Source organism: Gopherus evgoodei, unplaced genomic scaffold, assembly GCF_007399415.2.
Source record: "Gopherus evgoodei ecotype Sinaloan lineage unplaced genomic scaffold, rGopEvg1_v1.p scaffold_34_arrow_ctg1, whole genome shotgun sequence".
Lineage (NCBI taxonomy): Eukaryota > Metazoa > Chordata > Testudines > Testudinidae > Gopherus > Gopherus evgoodei.
The window spans coordinates 433,486-452,859 of record NW_022060016.1 but is presented as its reverse complement, the minus strand read 5'-3'; the positions used below and the strand labels follow the sequence as shown (position 1 = coordinate 452,859).

Genomic DNA, 19,374 nt, shown 5'->3' with positions numbered 1-19,374 from the left:
GCTCCCAGAAATGGCTTCTCACTCGCAGACTGCTTCCCCTTCTCTGGCCCAGGAGCTCCCCCATCAAAGGGTCACTTGCAATTTATAACAGGAGGGCCCCAAATGTAGCCTGCAGCCCCTCCAGCAGGGACCTCCACCTAGCTCCACACCCCCTTTCCAGGGCAGACAGAGACGGCAGCAAGACACTGGGGGCACGGGAACTTTTACTGGATGGGAGGGGTGTGGGGGTTAATGTAAACGTCCCTCCAAGTCAGCTGTGGCTCTTGGAGTCACAATTCCAGGGCCTCTTGTGCCACGGGAGGGCCCCTGCCTGGCTGGCACAGAGCGGGCAAAGCGACCGGAGGAGTCCGATGTTCCGCAGCAGGAGGGGAGTGCACACGTCCAAGTCAGGAAGGCTACAGCACGGCTTCCTGGTTGGCTGCTCCAGTCTCGCAGATGAAGAGCCATTAGGGCTGGATCCTCTCCCTGCCGCTGCCATCAATGCTCCCCTGGCTGTTCAGGGCCCCTCTGCCTGCCAGCCCCTCCCGGAGCCCCTGCGGAGAGCAGGCTTCTGCAACCAGGCTGGCCAGAAATCAGCTGTGATGTGGGGAGCGCAGGCCGTGCCCAGCTATACCTCTGCTGCTTCCCCATCCGCGTTAGCATCTCGCACCTGCTGGGAGACGTGGCTGTGGCTTGCCCGCCGTGCCGCCTCCTGGCGAAGCCTCTCCAGAAGGCACTGAGCCGTCTGCTTCAGGCTGTGCTGTGTGGGAGGAGAAACGGGAGAAGCAGTGAGCTGGTGAGCGGGACGGGCCCAGAGAGGTTACGGCTATCGATAATCCCCCCTTCATTTCAGGAGCCAGCTCAGATCACCCACCTGCCGGAACTCGCTTCAGCCGCCCCGACAGGCCTGGCCTCCTAGCGCTCACTTCTGCTAACCCTGCACACACATCCGTGCAAGAATCTTCTCCTCTGCAGCTCCTGCCTGCCTGTCTGTCTCTCTCCATCACATGAGCCCGCCAGGGCAGGGGCTGCCTTCTGCGCGCCTCTCCCAGCACAATGGGTTCCTAGGCGCTGGCAGAACGATAATCAGTCGCCACTGAGCGGATCTGCTCTTTCTTTCTCTGCTAGCTGTTCTGTATCCTGGCTCGTGGCTAACTCTGGCAAGCGGCCTGGGGTGCGTCGTGCACAGAACACACGTTGCAGAGTCGTCTGGCTGTACCCCGATGTCAAAGTGTGGGACTCACGCCTGGAGACCTTTCCCTTGTGACAGCCGGGTTTACGGGCAGCGCTTGGGGCTGTACTATGGGGAGCCGGACTAGCACAACTGAGACGTTTGCCTTTTCTCAGCCCTAGAGACAGTCTCCCTTTTCCTTCCTACAGTTGGCAAGGGCAGGAAGTCCTGCCTCTGTTTACAAGACTGCGGCTCTCCGGGAAGATTCTCAGAGAGGACAAAACCGCCAGTACAAGGACAACGGGGCTAGGGCGGCCCTCCCGATCCCGGGCTGCTCCTCTTGGATATAAGCTCCCCATTGCTGCATGCAACATTCAGGCCGTGCTCTGCAGCACCGTGCTGGGGACATTCGCCACCCCCTGGAAATGGAGTTTTTACCCCACTGTGTGCTGCCCTTCTCTGTTCCCTGGCACGCAGGGGCTGGCCCAGGGCAGGCAGGGGCTGGCCCGGGGCCCACGTTTCTATTTGAAATGAATCGTTAATAGGCAAAGAGCAGAGCGGAGGAGGGACTCGACGGAGCCATGAACTCTGAGCTCCCTGTTAACCCGCGGCCCATACAAGCGCCGGCAGATCCCCAGCAAGGTACGGCCCAGGGAATCTAGACGTGATAAAAGGAAATACTCCTTCGCATGGTGGGCACGCGCAGGCAGAGGTGTTCGTAGTGCAACAGATCAGAGGATCAGTTATTGCGATGCTTCCATCACCAGTAACTTTTGCTGCTAAGACAGGAAGAGACAAATCTAGTGCATGAGCGGATCCCAGCAAGGAATCCCCCGTCCTCCCATATCGCTGGCCTGTGACACTAGAAGAAGTCGGGAAAGGTTTTTTTTTTAAATCATCTTCTGTATCTGGCACTGGGCACTGCTGAAGGCTGCACCACCCGACTGGATGAACCAGTGGCCAGAGCCAGTACAGGAAGAGGCAGCAACACCCAACTGGATGGCCCGACAGTTTGCAGAGGTGAAACAAAGCCAGCTTCCTACATCCCTCCTCCCCAGCCGTGCCTGGCATCCCCAGAGTTCTGCAGCATGGGTCTTATCAGCCCTGGGAATTCTGGGAGACTCTCGATCGGCCAGCGAGACGGGAAGCCTCCCTCAGGGTGGAACATCTCAGGACCACAAGGAGCAGGGGACCCGATCCCCAGAAACAGAGACCACAAGGATACATCAGAAATCTAACTGTAAAATAATACTCTCACATTTCTTGCAGCATATTTCATCCCCAAAGACTGCAAAGGATTTAAGCCACATATGCAAGGATCACTTCACCTGCCAGAGGCATGCAGCCACCTCCAGGCTGGGATGCGGCAGCTGTTTGTACAGGGACTGCTCACCAACCACTGACATGCAGCCACTGCCAGCTGGGATGCGGCAGCTGTTTGTATAGGGACTGCTCACCAACCACTGACATGCAGCCACCTCCAGGCTGGGATGCGGCAGCTGTTTGTACAGGGACTGCTCACCAACCACTGACATGCAGCCACTGCCAGCTGGGATGCGGCAGCTGTTTGTATAGGGACTGCTCACCAACCACTGACATGCAGCCACCTCCAGGCTGGGATGCGGCAGCTGTTTGTACAGGGACTGCTCACCAACCACTGACATGCAGCCACTGCCAGCTGGGATGCGGCAGCTGTTTGTATAGGGACTGCTCACCAACCACTGACATGCAGCCACCTCCAGGCTGGGATGCGGCAGCTGTTTAACATCCACATAGCACCCCACGCACCAGTTTAGGACAGGAAGTGAAGCAGAACCCTGTGTCCAACAGGAGAGTTTTCAGCCAGAGAGAAGGTCATTATCATTGGCCAGGACACTGGGACAGCTAAAGTCGGAGGGCTACTGAGATGTGCTTGGCCTTCTTAGAAGGGCTGACTCACCTGCAGAACATGCAGCCCCTTCAGACATACCACGGCCAGCTCGCAGAGCCCATCACAGGTCAGGTCTGCGTACTCCATGGACAGCAGGGGGCTGGGGAAGCTCCGCTTCCAGAGCAGCTGGAACTCCCCAGCGGGCAGCGACGAGCCTTCGGCCTCGGCTGCGCCAGCACCGGTAGCTCCTGAGCTCCAGTACTTGTAACAGAGCAGCTCCTGCAAGAGGAGGGAGAGAGAAACATGCTGGGAAGCAGGCAGGCGAGTTTGCAGGCAGACAGATGGGCCGTGCTAATGATGGCCAGGCTGCGCTGGCAGGGGAGGGTGTAACCCAGCGGGATGCAGGCGCAGCACAAAATGACCAACATTTGCAAAAGAGCCAGGAAGCTCCTAATCAGCCTCCACCTCTGGACAGCCATCCCTCCTCCAGAAGGCCTGGCATTTACTGGCCCATTTCAGCAGAAGGAATGCACTTGTGCACAGGAAACACACACACACTTTAAACCTTGTTAGCCAGGAGAACTCCCTGCCACATGATTTCACTGAAGCCAAGAGCTTAGCGGGATTCAACGAGGGATGCTTGTGTGATCAGCAAGAAAATCCAGCGTCAGAACAGTGAGAATTTGGTCAGGCTAGAGATTCTCCTGCTTCAGGGCACGAGCTGAGCTCTAGCCACTAGGGGGTAACAGGGTCTTATCTGGTGCTCAACCAGACGCTGCCTCAGTCTCCCCAACTCTGCAGCCAAACAAAATCACCACAACCTGGGGCTTTGCACTTTTTATCCTAAGACAGTTCAGCTTAAAACCAGGCACACCCAGCTTCTGTCTGCAGGCTCGCTAGCTCAGGAGACCCCTCCCGAGGGCTCCCATCCGCCACACAGACCAGCTGCCACAGCTCCTTCGCGCCTTTGAATCTCTCCCTCTTGCCCTTTATACCTGGCTAGGGGGTCGTACGGCTGAAATGGAGCTGGGAGTTCGAGGGGATCACAAGTCAAATGTGTGTCAATCATGTGAGGCAGCTGTGAAAAAGGATTCCGAGGGGTGTTAACGGGAGTCTCGTGTAGAAGACACAGGAGGTAACTGTCCCCCTCCGCTCAGCGCTGGGGAACGCACTTTACAAAGGATGTGGACATAGTGGAGAGAGCCCAGAGGAGAGCAACAAAAGGGAGAAAAGGTTTAAAACACCTGAGCTAGGAGGAGAGGTTAAAACAACGGGGCCCGTGTAGTCTGGAGAAGAGATGAGCGAGGGGGAGCCTTGAAGGTACAAAGAGGATGGTGATCAAGAGTTCTGTGTCCATTGCTGGTAGGACAAGGAATAACGGGCTTAATCGGCAGCAAGGGAGCTCTAGGTTGGATATCAGGACAAACTTTCTAACTCTGAGGCCAGTTAAGCTCTGGGACAGGTGACCAGGGAGGCTGTGGATTCCCAGCCACTGGAGGATTCAGGAACAGGTTGGGCAAAGCCCTATCTGGGTTGAACTAGGTTCACTTGTGCTGGCTCAGCGCAGGGGGCTGGATCCAAGGCCCACTCGAGGGCCCTTCCAGCCCAACATTTCGATGATGCTACAGTTTGATTCTGTGATGTCCCAGCAGCGCTGAACCTGAGTCACATGCTCCTGTCACATGACCAGGGGACAGCAGAACCAGGAGGTGGGGGTTCCACCCCAGTGTAAACTCATGCATGCCCGGCATGGGGGTGGGGGACGATGGATGTGAGGGAGGGACCCAGGGAGCAGGTAGGAACCCCCGGGACCCCCATTCCCTGCCTGGAGCCAGCTGCCCCCCTCTCCCTCCCGGCAGAGTCTCAGTACCTCCCACTATTACCCCTCTGTCCCCCATCCGTGGGGAGCTTCTGCCCCCTGGGCTCAGCCTAGTAAAAGGCCAGGTCACCCTGTGGCAGAGCAGTTCCCCTATCACTTCAGGGTTTGCTGCACCTTCCTCTGAAGCAGCTGGGACTGGCCAATCCCTCGGTGCCCCATCACAGAGTCACACAGCAGATCCCACCTGACATGCTCTCGCTGACTGCTTGGGCTCGGCCCTAGAGCAGCGGTTTCACCATGCAGATGGGGTGCAGCAGCCTCCCCTAGCACCCCGCCATGCCCCTCCGCCTACCTGTCCATATGTGCCAAGGAGTATCTCAGGCGCCCCGTCGAAATCGACGTCGGTCACCAGGGCACAGAGCACGCTGTCATGCTGGTCGCTGGCTGGCAGGGTCAGCTGGTCTGCCAGCCCATGGGTCAGGACATTCCTGGGGGGCACGATGAGGGAAGTTATCAAACACAGAGAAGGGATCTCCTGAGCCCAGCCCCCTAAGTGCTTGGCCATGCTGCGTCTCAACCTCCCATGCCTCCCTCCAGGAAGCCTGGGTCAGGGTCAGAACCGAGGAAGGCTCCTTGGGGAGGACCCTGGCTCCGGGAAAGGCTGTGTGTTGCTGGGCTAGGAAGGCCATTCCCCTCCTGGTCACAGCCCTGTCACCAACGTAACCGGAGGGGAGCAAAGGCCACGCTTTCCCGCTCATAGGCACATGTGCCCCGGCTCTGGGCACCGGGAGAGGGATCCTGCTGATCCAAGTGCAGATGAGCTGGGCGGGAGGAGACCTGCCCCCAAGCCAACCACGCCGCAGCGGCTCTCCGATGGCATCATCCGCACCCTCAACCCCACGTCATCCCCATTCAGGGGCCGGAAAGAGCCCCACGGGGAGTGCACCGGGAGAGTGCGTCTTGGCATGTCCCAGCCCCTGCCCGGCCCCAGCACTGACCTGTACACCACGGACAACTCGATGGTGCTAGTGACGAGCACACTGTAGCCCTGGTCGCCACCGTTACCTGGGGGAGCAGACACAGCGGGTCCTGACGGGGAGACACACCAGCCAGTGGGCTAACGCTTGGCTCCCAGCCATTGCAGGGCTCTGGGCAACCTGGCAGCTTCCCTCTCCTCTGGGCCCCCCTCGACCCCCACTCCATCGGCTGCCTTGCTTCAGCCCGACTCCATTGCAGGGCTCTGGGCAACCTGGCAGCTTCCCTCTCCTCTGGGCCCCCCTTGACCTCCACTCCATCGGCTGCCTTGCTTCAGCCCGACTCCATTGCAGGGGTCGAGCGAAGCAGAAAGCAGGACGCCAGTGGCCTGCACCTCCCTGAAATGTGCCCCCCAAGACTTAGGGCACAAAACAAGTGCCTGTTAGCTAACCCACCTGACCCCAGGCAGCCCCAAAGGACACGCGAGTGGGTGGAAACCAGAGCAAGAGAGGGGACTGGGGCTGTTTGCAAGGGAAGGTAAAGAACAGGCTCCTTTGCACTCTGTGCTGCAAGGGTTAACGTGCGTCAGACCCCACAGAGCACCCGGCGAGTTACAAATGAACACCCCCAATGTCTGCTTGGTCAAATCGAAGTCATGCCTCCCCCCCCAGATCCCTGCGTGCTTACCATTCTGGGCAGGGTCACTCTCGCAGGACGGCAGCCTGAACACCAGGACCTTAGAGATGGGGCCGTCCTGCTGAATGCTCCAGCTCTGCAGTATCTCTGCAACGGAGAGCAGAGACCCAGGATGCTGAGGGCAAGGCGGACGACCCAGCTGGGAGGGAGCATAGGCCCTGCCCACGCTACAGCTGGGTGAGACTTATTGAACAAAATGTTCTCCCACCACATCCCCAAAACCGTTAGCGGGAAATGATCCGTTTTGACGAATTTCCCGACTGAAAAAAAAAGTTTTAATGTTTCAGAAAAGTTGGGGAAGGGGCAAGGAGGGGGCAGGTTGAAATTTAAAGTAGTTTACACTAAACAAAGAGTAAAAAAAAGGTTGCAATCGAAACGGTTGGAAATTAACTAAACATTTCCACTGACCTGAACCTGGACTGATTTTGGTGTCTCGGGCTGTCAAATTTGGGGGGATTTTGACTTTTTGTCCAATTTGGGAGGGAAACGGCTTCAAAATCTCCCATGTTCCCGCGGGATGGGAAAAGAGTTTTGTTTCCGGCACTAGTCCACACTGCTTGTGTAGACACGATTCGCAGCAGGCCAACGCCAGCCGTTTAGGCCAATGCTGATGCACTAGCAGTTGAAACTCCCACCCAGCATAGACACAGCCTTACTCGACGCACGCCCTGCTCCAGGGAGGACAGAGTTAAACGTGGGTCAGTGAATCACGGGACCCGTGGGTGGAGAGGCCAGATCTACCCTGAGATCTAGAGATGGAAAAGCCCCATAAGCAGCCTTCTGGTCCATCTCCTTTCCAGAGCCTAGGGCAGGGTCATCCCCCGCAGAGATGAAAAAGCCCATCAGATCCCATCTGGCCAAGCCCCTGTCCCGAGGGGTGAAGGAAGCTCCCCGGGGCCGTGCAGAGCCTCGGTTCAGATGAGTTCCTCTTACTCTTGAGTGTCCGTCTTAGAGAGGGGGGCCCTCTGTGCTCGCAAGAGGGGACTCAGTGGCCGAAGGAGGAGCAGTTTATGGGAGATCTAAACCGCTGTTACTCAGCCCGCTCCTAGCATCACCCCATTGGTGTCAGCGGGGCCAGATGTAAAAGGAAGGCGCTCTGCTGAAGTTAGACCGATCCATTCCAGCTGGGGATCAGGCCCCAGTCTGCAGCAATGGCCACGGCACCTCCTGCTCATGGACCAGACTGAGACTCAGCAGATCCCCGCCCCATTCCCGGCGTGACACTGCACCCCATAATCTTCAGAGTTACATTACGATGTTTATGACATAATTGTGATGCATTTTGTACAAAACAGGTCATGTGAGGTGTCATTGGAAAAGTTACGATTTGCAGACTATGATTATCCTATTTGCATGCATGTACCATTTCTGTATCAGAAGTTATAAATACTGACTACATATCTGTACTTCAAATGTGGTTACACCTGGGCAACACCCACTAGACAAGATGCTTTCAATCTACATGGCTGGTTGGGAAGGGCCTACTCAGGGCAATGAGCCACTGGGAAAAACATTATGCCTTAGGAGAAGCTCAGCCCCATCTGGTGAGCCTTCCCGAGCACACGCCTGTGAGTGATGGCTGCTACAACTCTACAAGAACATGTGACCAGGCCACATGATGCTGGACTCCATCTTGGGATGTCAGTCTTTTTCCACAAACCAGTCTGGGAACCAATCTTTGAAACAAAGGGTTCCCGCTACATGCTAAAGCTATATAAGGTGGGAATGATGTCATCTGTGGTTCTTCACTCCCCACACAAGAGAACTCCTGGAAACACCAGCGGAACAAAGACTGAACTGGGCGAAGTGCTGGACCCAGGCTAAAGGAATTGCTAGCCTGTGTATGAAACGCCTGGGAATTCCGAACGGCAAACCAAGTGCACCTTGTACCTTAAGAATCTGCAGCCTGCTTGTACCTTCTCTCAGGGTGAGAAACTTCTAATTCATAGTCAATCTAACTAGTGTGTTAGACAGTTTGTGTTTCTGTTTATTTCCCAGGTAATCTGCTTTAATCTGTTTGCTATCACTTACAATCTAGCCTTTGTAGTTAATACAAAAGTTAATGTGTTTGCTTTACCTAAACCAGTGAGTTTGAGTGAAATGCCTGGGAAAACATAGCTCAGGGGACTAAGGCTGTTGCATAATCCCCTCCACATTGAGGGGGAGGTGAACTGGACAATAAATTCACCCTTGCTGGGGTTTGGGCCAGGTCAGGACGGTACAGCCCTCGGGACTGAGGTTGGGAAGCTGGTGGTTATTTTGGCTGTAGCCTTTCTCTTGTTGGTTTGTGCAGTGGCTAGTCAGAAAGCCTGCAGGTAACTGCAGCTGGGTGTGTTCCTACCTGGAGGAAGTGTAGGATCAGGAGCGGGGTCTGCAGTACCCCAGTTCCAGGTGGCACCACGGGGGGAACCCGTCACACCTGGCACACCCCCCAATGCCCTGTGTCCCCTTGGAAGGGCAGCCCTGGCTCACCTCTGCGGGCCTGCTCCACCTGGGCCACCCGGACGTAGCCGCTCTGGCACCCGAAGGCTGTGAGACGCCGGCCTGAGCCAGGGATGTTGCAGACATCCAGCCAAAGGACGCTGGGGGGGGAGAAAACACAACACATGAGGCTGTGCGCCACCGGGAGGAGGAGATGTTGCCCCAAGGAGGAGCGGAGAGAGGAAAGGAAAAGGCGATAGGAGAGAATCAGGCGGGGAAGGAGGAGAACGTATCAGAGGGACCAGGAGCTGCAGAGCCGAGAGTAACAGCAGGAAGCCCTTGCACATGAGAAGCAGCCTGGGTGTCCAACAGAGCAGAGATCGCAACCTGCAGGCTGGGGTCACGACCACACTGCCCACTTGCTAAGGAGGGGAAGAGGGCCGGGTAGGTGGGGTGGGCGACCTAGCGTGGGAAAGGCTGGGAACCACTGGTCTTAGCTGGGTATAAACCGTGGCTTAGAGCCACAGCTGGGGGCAAACGGATGCCTCGACTCCAACGGAGTGACGCCAACCTGGGGATCTGGCCCCAGTTTGTGATAACGAGTCGCCCTCCCAGCCCCGCAGACACTAACACAGACACTTCCTCCCCCGCACTGCCGCTCAGCCACACGGGGGACACGTCCCTAACAAACCATTTCTCCTACTTGCTGGGCAGCTCCTGGAGCTCCGGGAAGAGGTTCTGCACGGGCTGCTCCTCGAACTGGTGCAAGCCTTTGTTCTGCAAGGGGGAAGCGGTCGTGTCATTGCCCCGGAGATGGCTGGAACCCCTCCAGGCCCAGCCAGACACTGTGCTCAAATACCCTGGGGGCCAATCCCAGTTACTCGCAGTCAACGTGCCCCAGTGCACCTTTGCGGCAGCATGGCTGGACCACCACACAGACTCAGGAGACCCTGGATCTATTCCTTGGGCAAAGTCACTTCTCTTTCCCTGTGCCTCAGTTTCCCCATCCCAAAAGGGACGATGAGACCAACCTCCTCTGCCAAGGGCTTTAGGATCTGCTGACAAAGAGTGCTAGGCAACACTTGGCTATTACCACTTGGGACTTTTTCTTTTTTTTTTTCTTCTTTTTTTTTTTAAAGGGACAGCGCACACATTCCTCCCCCAATGCTGATACCAGCAGAAACACATCTCTGAGAAGGAAGTGAACCTGCACCAGGCGCCACACAAGAAGCTCCTAGCCTTGCGAGGCCCAGGGGAGGGGCAGAGAGCCACACAGTGTGATGCAAGTGCAATAGGGTGGGGCTCTTAGTAGTAGAGAAGCAATGAAGAACTGTGGTGGATTCTCAGCACCTGGAGTCTCTCACTCGAGACAGGACATCTCTTTCTAAGAGCTCTGCTCTAGCTCAGCCACAGGCTATGGGTTGAAGGCAGAAAGAACGGGGAATTCTTCAGCCTGTGTTATGCAGGTCACCACAGCATCCCCCATTTCTGGTCCTAAAGCACTGTATGGATGGCTGGGGAAGAAGCTGCCACACCTCACCCCTCCAGGGGCCACCTTCGGCACTGAGTGAGCAATTCCTGCCCCACCCCACCCCACTCCAGAGGCAGCTGCATGTCAGCCCTGGGTGAGGGATCCCCATGTTAACAGCTGCCCCAGCTCACTCCAGAGGTGGCTGCATTTTAGTGAAGGTAAGTAATCCCTGTGTTGGAGAGGAAAGGTGCCACGCCACACAGGAGTCAACTGTTCTCCGAGTGAGCTCCGGAGCACATGGGTCCGTACCAGGGCAGAACCCAGCAGCGCGTGGCTCCTCGTGTGCACTGATCTCACCTCTTTGTACAGGTGAATGCAGGGGTCATTCCCGCTCAGCAGAAAGACTGTCTCTGGCTGGTCTCCAACGTCGACTCTAGAAGAGCAGAAAAGGAAAATAATTCCCAGAATTGGCGATTCCACGCAACTGAGGACCCAGCTGCAGGAATGGTGCCGCTAGAGGAAAGACTTTGCTGCCGACAGATCCCAAAGCGCTTCGCACGGGCCTGGTTCTCAACGGTGCTGAGCACCCTGATTCTCAGGGAGTTCAGCAGGACTTGAGCGTGTTCAGCACTTTGGGATCCAGCACACACAGTCCACCCGACTGGATACCACCCAGGGCTGACACGCCTAACTCTTGAGAAAAGCGCTACTGGATCTTTAAGGAACGTGAACAATCCTAGGCCTGGTCAACACCTAAAAACGTAGGTTGATGCAAGTTGCCAGCATCATCCTATGTGCGCATGTGTCTCCCCTTCCCTGTGTCTCCCCATTACCACCTCCCCAGGCAGCCTGGCACCATGGCCAATCTACCAAGATCGACGCTGGGCAAGCGTAGACCCTGCGTGACCTGCGTTGATCCTACCAGTCCTCTAGCCGCTGTCCCACAATTCCCCATTCTCTGCATCAGTGACCACTCTGGTCACAATTGTAAACTCCACTGCCCAAGTGTCACGGAGGCTGGAAGCCACCCCCGCGTGTTTCTGAAATGCCTTTCCCGGATCACCCGCCTTGCTGTGCACAACTGCCCAGCCAGCCAGGCCCGTTCCATGTACTAGACACGCCCAGGCCTCCGAGCGACAGAATGGCAAATCTCAAGGTCTTCAGTGTCTCTTTTCTGGCTGATGTTTAAAGCAGGGAGGGGCCGGGGGGTTATTGCTAGCGTGAGCTCGCAGGCTCGTGCATGGCAAGAGACGAGAACGGCAGAGCGGTGTACGTACTCTGCATGGTACAGCTGGAATGGGGTGAACTGCAGCTCCAGGTTCAAGCAGCTTTCTGGAGGGGAAGAAGAGAGATGAGTAAGAAGAGAAATCGGACACAGAATTACCCGCCGGGTCTCTAACAAAACACCACCACAAATCGCACCACAGGCTCTCGGAGAGTCAGGGGCTGCGGCCCAGAGGATCTGCTTTGACGTTTAGCATTCCTGCAATCGACGCTTTATCCCCACCTGAAAGGGATCAGTGTTCAAGTCCCAGCACAGCCACAGGCTCGCTGTGTGACCCTGGCACATCACCGCACCTCTCCGGGCCTCAGGCCCTCACTGGAGACGGGTGCTAGCTCAGCTGAGTTACGGTTACAGCCAGCTTTCTCTTTCACGCTCGACTCTTCTAAGTCCTCGAAAATCTGCAGGGGAACGTAGATTGCACAGGAATGTGGCGTGCCTCCTTGGGGCGCTGGATAGGCTAGTGATCCACGTAGGGGACCGTGCGACAAAGGGATTTCTGAGATGCAGACGCCTCCCCACCCCGCAAAACAGCTTTTCTTAAGGTTCACAGATTTTTTCCAATATTTTTGCACAGTGACAGGGCTCATAGCTGGGCTGTGAAAGGATAAAATGAGAGTGACAGTCCTTCCTTCAGCTTACTGTTTGGTTACGCTGGCTGTTTAGCCTGTACGCTCTTTGGGGCAGGGACTGTCTCTTACTATGTGCAAGTGCAGCACCTGGCACAATGGGGGCCTGGATCTTGGTCGGGATCTGGGCAGTGCACAGCACAACGGGGCCCTGATCTTGGTCAGGGTCTGGGCAGCGCTTGGCACAAATGGGGCCTGATGTTGGTTGAGGTCTGGGCAGCACCTGGCACAACGGGGCCCTGATCTCAGCTGGGGTCTCTAGGCAGTACCGTAATAACATAATTCAAATTAGGCTGCGGAACAGACAGTCATTCTGTCAATCTTGCACTGCCCCCTGCCTGCCTCCCCTAGCTATGGGCTAACCGGGACCTAGCAGGAATTAAAGAGGGGAGACAGACCTACCTAGGATTCTAAGAGGCTGAAGGGTCTAAAATTTAACAAGAGCCTTCCTGATACAATTTCCTTTTTAATGTGTTTCCATAGTAAGAAGACGGGGGGACCAGAATAAATCCGTAAAGGTCTTCAAGATGAGGATTGTAACAGTGTTGAAATCCCAGCCACCCAGCTCAGTTCTGCAGGCGGTACATGTAATCTGATTGAAGGACAGGTGCACCAGCAGAAGTTACATAGGCAGCCAGTTCTAGCAAGAATTCTCTGTAATAACTTAGAGATCTTCATCTCTGGAACAAAATCTTACATTTCCTTAGTACCTTTCAGCCTACAGGATCCCCAAGGGTAACTCACCTACCACTAAAATGCAACCACCTCTTGGGTGGGCTACAGCAGCTGTTCAACAGCACACAGAACTGCCATAGCATTGCAACTGTTATTTGCTGGTTATTATTTGGATTACAGCAGGGCCCAGAAGCCCCAACCACAAGCAGAAGCCCATCGTGCCAGAGGCCACACAGACACACAGGAAGGGACAGTCCCTGCTCAGAAGAGCAGAAAGTTCCGCAACCGGAACGAACGTGGGAACTTTAAGAAGATAACACCATTACTCACGTTGGTCAGGACCCCAGGGATGACAACCAGAGCTTTAGGGAAAGCGCCAGGGGACCTTTTGCAACTTGTCACTGGCCAGATTTCAGTTAGGTCTTCTCTGAAAGAGGGTGCCTCACAGTGGAGAGCGCGCGCTCCTCAGAGCACTCCCAGCTGAGTCACCACCACCACTCCCTGCAGCACCTGTGTTTTCCCGAGAGGTCCCACAGCTAAGTACTGAGCCAGGCTGATGCAGCTTAGCTTGTAAGACATGACAAGATCGCAGCCCTTGGGTTTACTGCAGGAGGCCAATTATGTTTACTCTGCTCCCACCGGACAACAGCACAAGGGTCAGAGGTCAGACGTTAGCTTGGTTACATACGTGCGATGGAGTCCAGGTTATATTCCGATCCGGGCTCATAGTCACAATAAATGTTCAGAAATGGACTTGCTTTATCTCCAGAGTCCTAGCGAGAGACAGGGAAAAAGAGGAATCCATCTGAGGATCATCAGAGACGTTAGCTCAGGGGTCGGCAACCTTTCAGAAGTGCTGTGCAGAGCCTTCATTTATTCACTCTAGTTTAAGGTTCCGCGGGCCAGTAATACATTTTAACGTTTTTAGAAGGTCTCTTTCTATAAGTCTATAATATAGAACTAAACTCTTGTTGTATGTAAAATAAATAAGGTTTTTAAAATGTTTAAGAAGCTTCGTTTAAAATTAGATTAAAATGCAGAGCCCCCCAGACCGCTGGCCAGGACCCGGGCAGTGTGAGTGCCACTGAAAACCAGCTCGTGTGCTGCCTTCGGCACCTGTGCCATAGGTTGCCTCCCCCTGCGTTAGCTTATGGAGTAACAGAACCTGTGGTGTGCATTTCAAAGCACAACTTTTAAAACGGGAACATTATCATTCCATTTTCATAAGGGAACATACGGTTCTGGGGACCAGCGGAGTCTAAATCCTACCCCTCTACTATTATCTAAGAGCCCTAGTCATAGACCAGCACTCCATGGCACTAGGCAGAAATGCAGAACAAAACCACACTCCCTGCCTCACGAAGCTTACAGTCTAATTATCTCACGAGAGACAACAGACAGACCCGGACCGAGGAGTACAAGGGAACAATACTGGCCTGTACAATAGGCAGTTAATCAGGGGCTCAAAGTGGCCACTGGCATGGAAATAACAGCTGATTCAGTGGCCTATATAACATCTAGCACTTTCCATCAGTAGCTCTCAAAACACTTTACAAAGGAGGTTGGTATAATTATCTCCATTTTACAGATGGGAAAACTGAGGCACAGAGCAGGTCTCAGCCCTCTTTCATGCTAGCTGTCTCAGCAAAGAAGATAAAAATTTGGGCTGAGATTTTTCATAGGAGCCTAAGGGGCTTAGACACCCAAATCCCATTGAAACTCAGTGACAATTGGGCATCTAAGTCATTTAGCCACTCTGGGTCTCCTGTGCCTATCCATGCACTGAGGATAATAGCATGGAGCTACCTCCCAGGAGAGTTGTAAGAATTAAAGACAGTGAGGTGCTCAGACACTACAGTAATGAAGATATTAGGTTGCTAGCTTAAGACAGATATGCGTGGAGTTAGATAGATTAGGGCTGCACCCAGGACACATGGCAGGGCTGCGTATGCAGTGCAGAAGTTTGCCCTGCTGCTGACTGGGTCATAGCAGTTTTGTTGCTAGCTACATCCTCAGGGATTTCACTCCAACACCTTCCACAGAGCTACATGCATTTTAAAACGCAACAAACTCCATCTGTTGAAGAAAGTGGAGGGCAGGAAAGGAAAAGCAGGTACCTTAATGAAAGTTATTCCCACCACGAGACCCCTCTTCGGTGGCGACTTGCTGAAACTGTCAATCGAGACAATCTCAGCATCAACTGCCAAGAAACAATAAATCATTTACACAACTGGTTACTATTATTTGGCTCAGGGAACAGATCCCCGTGGTGCTAGTGCTGTACAAGCACAGACTAAAATAACAGTCCCTGCCTTGCAGAGTTTACGATCTTAGATTAACAGTTTAGATTTTTGTCAAAGGTCACAACATTTAGTGCAATAATAATAAACTTTGCACAATACTTGACTCCTGTTTGCAGGCCTTAGACAAACAAAGAGTGATTTTCCATAACCTCTCCCGTGCCTTTAAAAACAATGGCTACATTGCACCAGAGGGAGGATCTCAAAGCACTTTAAAAAGATCAGTCCCATTATTCTCATTCCAGAGAGAGAGAAACTGAGAGACAGGCCAAAGGCCACACAGAGAATCAGCAGGACGGCTGGGAACAGAACCCAGGAGCCCCAGTTCCCTGTTCTAACCTCAAGACCCCCATTCTCTTCCAAAACCCAGGAGTCCTTATTCCCAGCCCCCTGTTCTAACCATGACTCCCACTTCCTCCCCCCACCCCAATCTGACCTCTCTCACCAAGGAAACAAGTAAAAACGTCCCTGTCTCCCACCCCGGTTGGACTCCCCCCAACCAGAGTGTGCTCCCTAACCCCTCTCCCCAGGAACGGAGGTGAACTGAAACACCCCCAGCCCCAGAATGACCCCGGCCCCTCTCACCAGGGATGTAGGTGAACTGGAGCTCCCTCGGGCTCCCACCCCTGTAACCCCTGACCCCAGAATGACCCCTGATCCCTCTCACCAGGGGTGTAGGTGAACTGTAGCTCCCTGGAGCTCCCACCCGTGACCCCTGACCCCAGAATGACCCCTGACCCCTCTCACCAGGGGTGTAGGTGAACTGTAGCTCCCTGGAGCTCCCACCCGTGACCCCTGACCCCAGAGTGACCCCTGACCCCTCTCACCAGGGGTGTAGGTGAACTGTAGCTCCCTGGAGCTCCCACCCGTGACCCTGACCCCAGAGTGACCCCTGACCCCTCTCACCAGGGGTGTAGGTGAACTGTAGCTCCCTGGAGCTCCCACCCGTGACCCCTGACCCCAGAGTGACCCCTGACCCCTCTCACCAGGGGTGTAGGTGAACCGTGGCTCTCTCGGGCTCCCACCTCTGTAACCCCTGACCCCAGAATGACCCCGACCCCTCTCACCAGGGATGTAGGTGAATTGTAGCTCCCTCGAGCTCCCACCCCTGTAACCCCTGACCCCAGAGTGACCCCTGACCCCCCTCACCAGGGATGTAGGTGAACTGGAGTTCCCACCCCTGTAACCCCTGACCCCAGAGTGACCCCTGACCCCCCTCACCAGGGATGTAGGTGAACTGTAGCTCCCTGGAGCTCCCACCCGTGACCCTGACCCCAGAATGACCCCTGACCCCTCTCACCAGGGGTGTAGGTGAACTGGAGCTCCCACCCGTGACCCCTGACCCCTCACCAGGGATGTAGGTGAACTGTAGCTCCCTGGAGCTCCCACCCGTGACCCTTGACCCCAGAGTGACCCCTGACCCCTCACCAGGGATGTAGGTGAACTGTAGCTCCCTGGAGCTCCCACCCGTGACCCCTGACCCCAGAATGACCCCTGACCCCTCACCAGGGGTGTAGGTGAACTGTAGCTCCCTCGGGCTCCCATCTCTGTAACCCCTGACCCCAGAATGACCCCTGACCCCTCTCACCGGGGATGTAGGTGAACTGTAGCTCCCTGGCCACCGGCCGCAGTTTCTGGCGCAGATCCTGGTACCGGAAGTAAATCACCTTCCCCTTCAGGGTGGCCACCAGGAGCCCCCCGGGGCCCTCGGGCCCAGCCGCCTCCGGCCCCCCCTCGGGGTCCCCCCGGCCCGCGCCCCCGGCCAGCGCCGCCAGCCCGTAGACGTTGCTCTGGGAGGCCAGGCGGGTGAAGCTGTCCTCCAGCAGCGGGCAGCCCCGGCGCGCCCCCATGGCCCCTCGGGCCAGGCAGCTCGGCGGACACCTCGCCGCGGGGTCCTCGCCGCCCGGCCGGGCAGGCGCTCGCGGGGCACCTCGGCCGAGAGCTGGGGGCGGGGTCCTCGCGAAGCAGCCGGCGGCGGCGTCGCGGAGGATGACGTCACAAGGCCGGGCAGGGCAGCTTGCCCTGAACCAAAATGGCGCCCATGGGGAGGTGCCCTGTCTGCTGTCGGCCTGGGGGGAGGGGCGTCTGTGAGCAACGGCGCCCAAGGAGGCGGGGTCCGGGCCAGCGGGGAGGGTAGCCACGCCCCCTCTCTGGGTCAGGGCTGGGGGGGTCAGCTAGGACAGCCCCCCCCCATGGGGCAGGGCGGTGTCACTCTCACACCCCACCCCCACAGGCAGACAGAGGAGTAACCCTTTCCATGGGGGGGGGGAGCTGCCCCCCATGGTCCTTGGGGCAGGGGCCAGGAGGGGCGCATGGGGCAGCAACCCCCTTATGGGGCAGGGGCTGGATGGGTCAGCTAGGACAGCCCCCCCCAATGGGACAGGGCGGTGTCACTCACACACCCCACCCCCACATGCAGAAAGAGGAGTAACCCTTTCCATGGGGGGGGCGCTGCCACCCATGGTGCTTGGGGCAGGGGCCAGGAGGGGCGCCTGGGGCAGCAACCCCCTTATGGGGCAGGGGCTGGACGGGTCAGCTAGGACAGTCCCCCACCATGGGGTAGGGTGCACTCTCACTCCACCCCCACCCCCACATGCAGACAGCATAGTAACCCTTTCCATGGGGCAGGGGCTGCCCCACCCACCCACCCTAGTAACCAACCCATGGGGCAGGGCCCCGTGTAGTTCCATACTCATGAGGGGCAAAAGGACATAAAGGGCATTACCCGCACACAAGGGGCACTCCTCCCTCCACTGAAGGAGTATCAGGGCAGACTCCCTCGAGAGGGGACAGCATTGGGAGGGGCACTCAAACCCCCCCTCAGCACACCTCCATAGCAAGGTCAAGGGTAGTCACTCCCCCTCGACAAGGGAGTGCTCAGGACACCCAACACCCCTACTTCCCCAGCACAGGAAGAGTGAGCAGCATTCAGGACAAACTCTCAACATACATAAAGGGAACAGATCCACCTTTTTGCTGGTTTCCATGCTGGTGCCATGCCATCGCACTGCGGCAGGCAAGAAGTGAAATGCACCCTTTGCAACAACAGGCATTCTCCACTCACAATAAACACAAAAGGGTCTAAACTTCTATGTGACAAAGCACAATCACAGCTCGCTTCTTCCTTAGCAATGGGGACAGGTTGAAGGGCAAGGGATGGCCCAGCCTGGCTGAATTTAGGGTTCAACACAGCTGTTACATAAGAAGAGAATTCTATGCTAAAGTCTTGCCCTTGTATCTGCTCCTAGATTCTGCCTGGGAAAGTTTCATCAGAATTAGCAGTAGCTTTTTCCATGCTTTAGCAGCAGAGCTGGATTGTGTCATGCCTAAGCCTTGTTTGAAGGCAGGGACCCTCCAGCATTGCAGCACATTTATCCACCTCCACAGAACAGAAATAGCTGCTCTTTGCTCACTAACTTGGGCTGCAGGAGGAAGAGTCCCATTCTACACCCAGGATTTCTTGGGCCTGTTAAAAATGTGGCTTCAGCATGGCCAGTTCTCAGGCAGTGAACCTAGAGCCAGTTTACTCCAGCTGACAGCTTGGGCTTGTTTATGTCAAGACATGACCAATCTTCACAGCTGCTTCAACATACTAATGAATCAAACCAACAACTGAGGGAACATGGCTGGAGCACAGGGGGCAGCAGCCTTTCAGCAGTGCTGTGCTGAGTCTTCATTTATCCACTCTAATTTAAGGTTTTGCATGCCAGTAATACATTTTAATGTTTTTAGAAGGTCTCTTTCAATAAGTCTATAATATATACCTCAACTATTGTTGTATGTAAAGTAAATAAGGTTTTTAAAGCATTTAAGAAGCTTCATTTAAAATTAAATTAAAGCACTAAGCCACCCCCGCCCCCCCGCACCAGACCAGTGGCCAAGTCCCGGGCAGTATGAGTGCCACTGAAAATAAGCTCTCACACCACCTTTGGCGCACATGCCATAGGTTGCCTACCTCTGCTCTAGCTTCTGAAGAGACAGGCTTGTTAATGAACAGCTGGAACACTTTAATAGGTTAAGAGACTGTGGTCCAAGGACAGAAAATATAAACACAAGGAGAGCAGCATGAGTCATTAGATCAACAAA

The 19,374-nt window shown here is 55.5% G+C and overlaps 1 protein-coding gene across 2 annotated transcripts; it reads right to left on the bottom strand.

Annotated features, from left to right (window-relative positions):
• Positions 1-185: 185 nt before the first annotated feature.
• Positions 186-17,174, bottom strand: KPTN (kaptin, actin binding protein). 2 transcript variants are annotated; one of them, XM_030544504.1, is made up of 12 exons: positions 16,877-17,174; positions 15,106-15,188; positions 13,677-13,761; positions 11,680-11,734; positions 10,760-10,835; positions 9,635-9,708; positions 8,983-9,092; positions 6,502-6,597; positions 5,838-5,928; positions 5,192-5,327; positions 3,090-3,299; positions 186-739 (listed from the first exon to the last, which is right to left on the bottom strand). In XM_030544504.1, the coding sequence occupies exons 1-12, from the start codon at positions 17,136-17,138 to the stop codon at positions 608-610; spliced, it is 1,410 nt and encodes a 469-aa protein (XP_030400364.1). In that variant the 5' UTR covers positions 17,139-17,174; the 3' UTR covers positions 186-607. The 2 variants fall into 2 exon arrangements, with proteins under 2 accessions (XP_030400364.1, XP_030400365.1); XM_030544505.1 differs by having other exon boundaries at positions 5,838-5,904.
• Between the last annotated feature and the right edge of the window lie 2,200 nt (positions 17,175-19,374).

Bases quoted from the DNA above. Each gene is read 5' to 3' on its own strand.
- KPTN (XM_030544504.1), bottom strand. From the start codon at position 17,138: ATGGGGGCGCGCCGGGGCTGCCCGCTGCTGGAGGACAGCTTCACCCGC. The intron at 11,735-13,676 runs GTATGTAACCAA...CTTCCCCTCCAG, and splicing joins TAACCTGGACTCCATCGCAC to AAAGCTGCTTGAACCTGGAG. The intron at 9,709-10,759 runs GTGAGATCAGTG...TCCCCCTTGCAG, and splicing joins GCATTCACCTGTACAAAGAG to AACAAAGGCTTGCACCAGTT.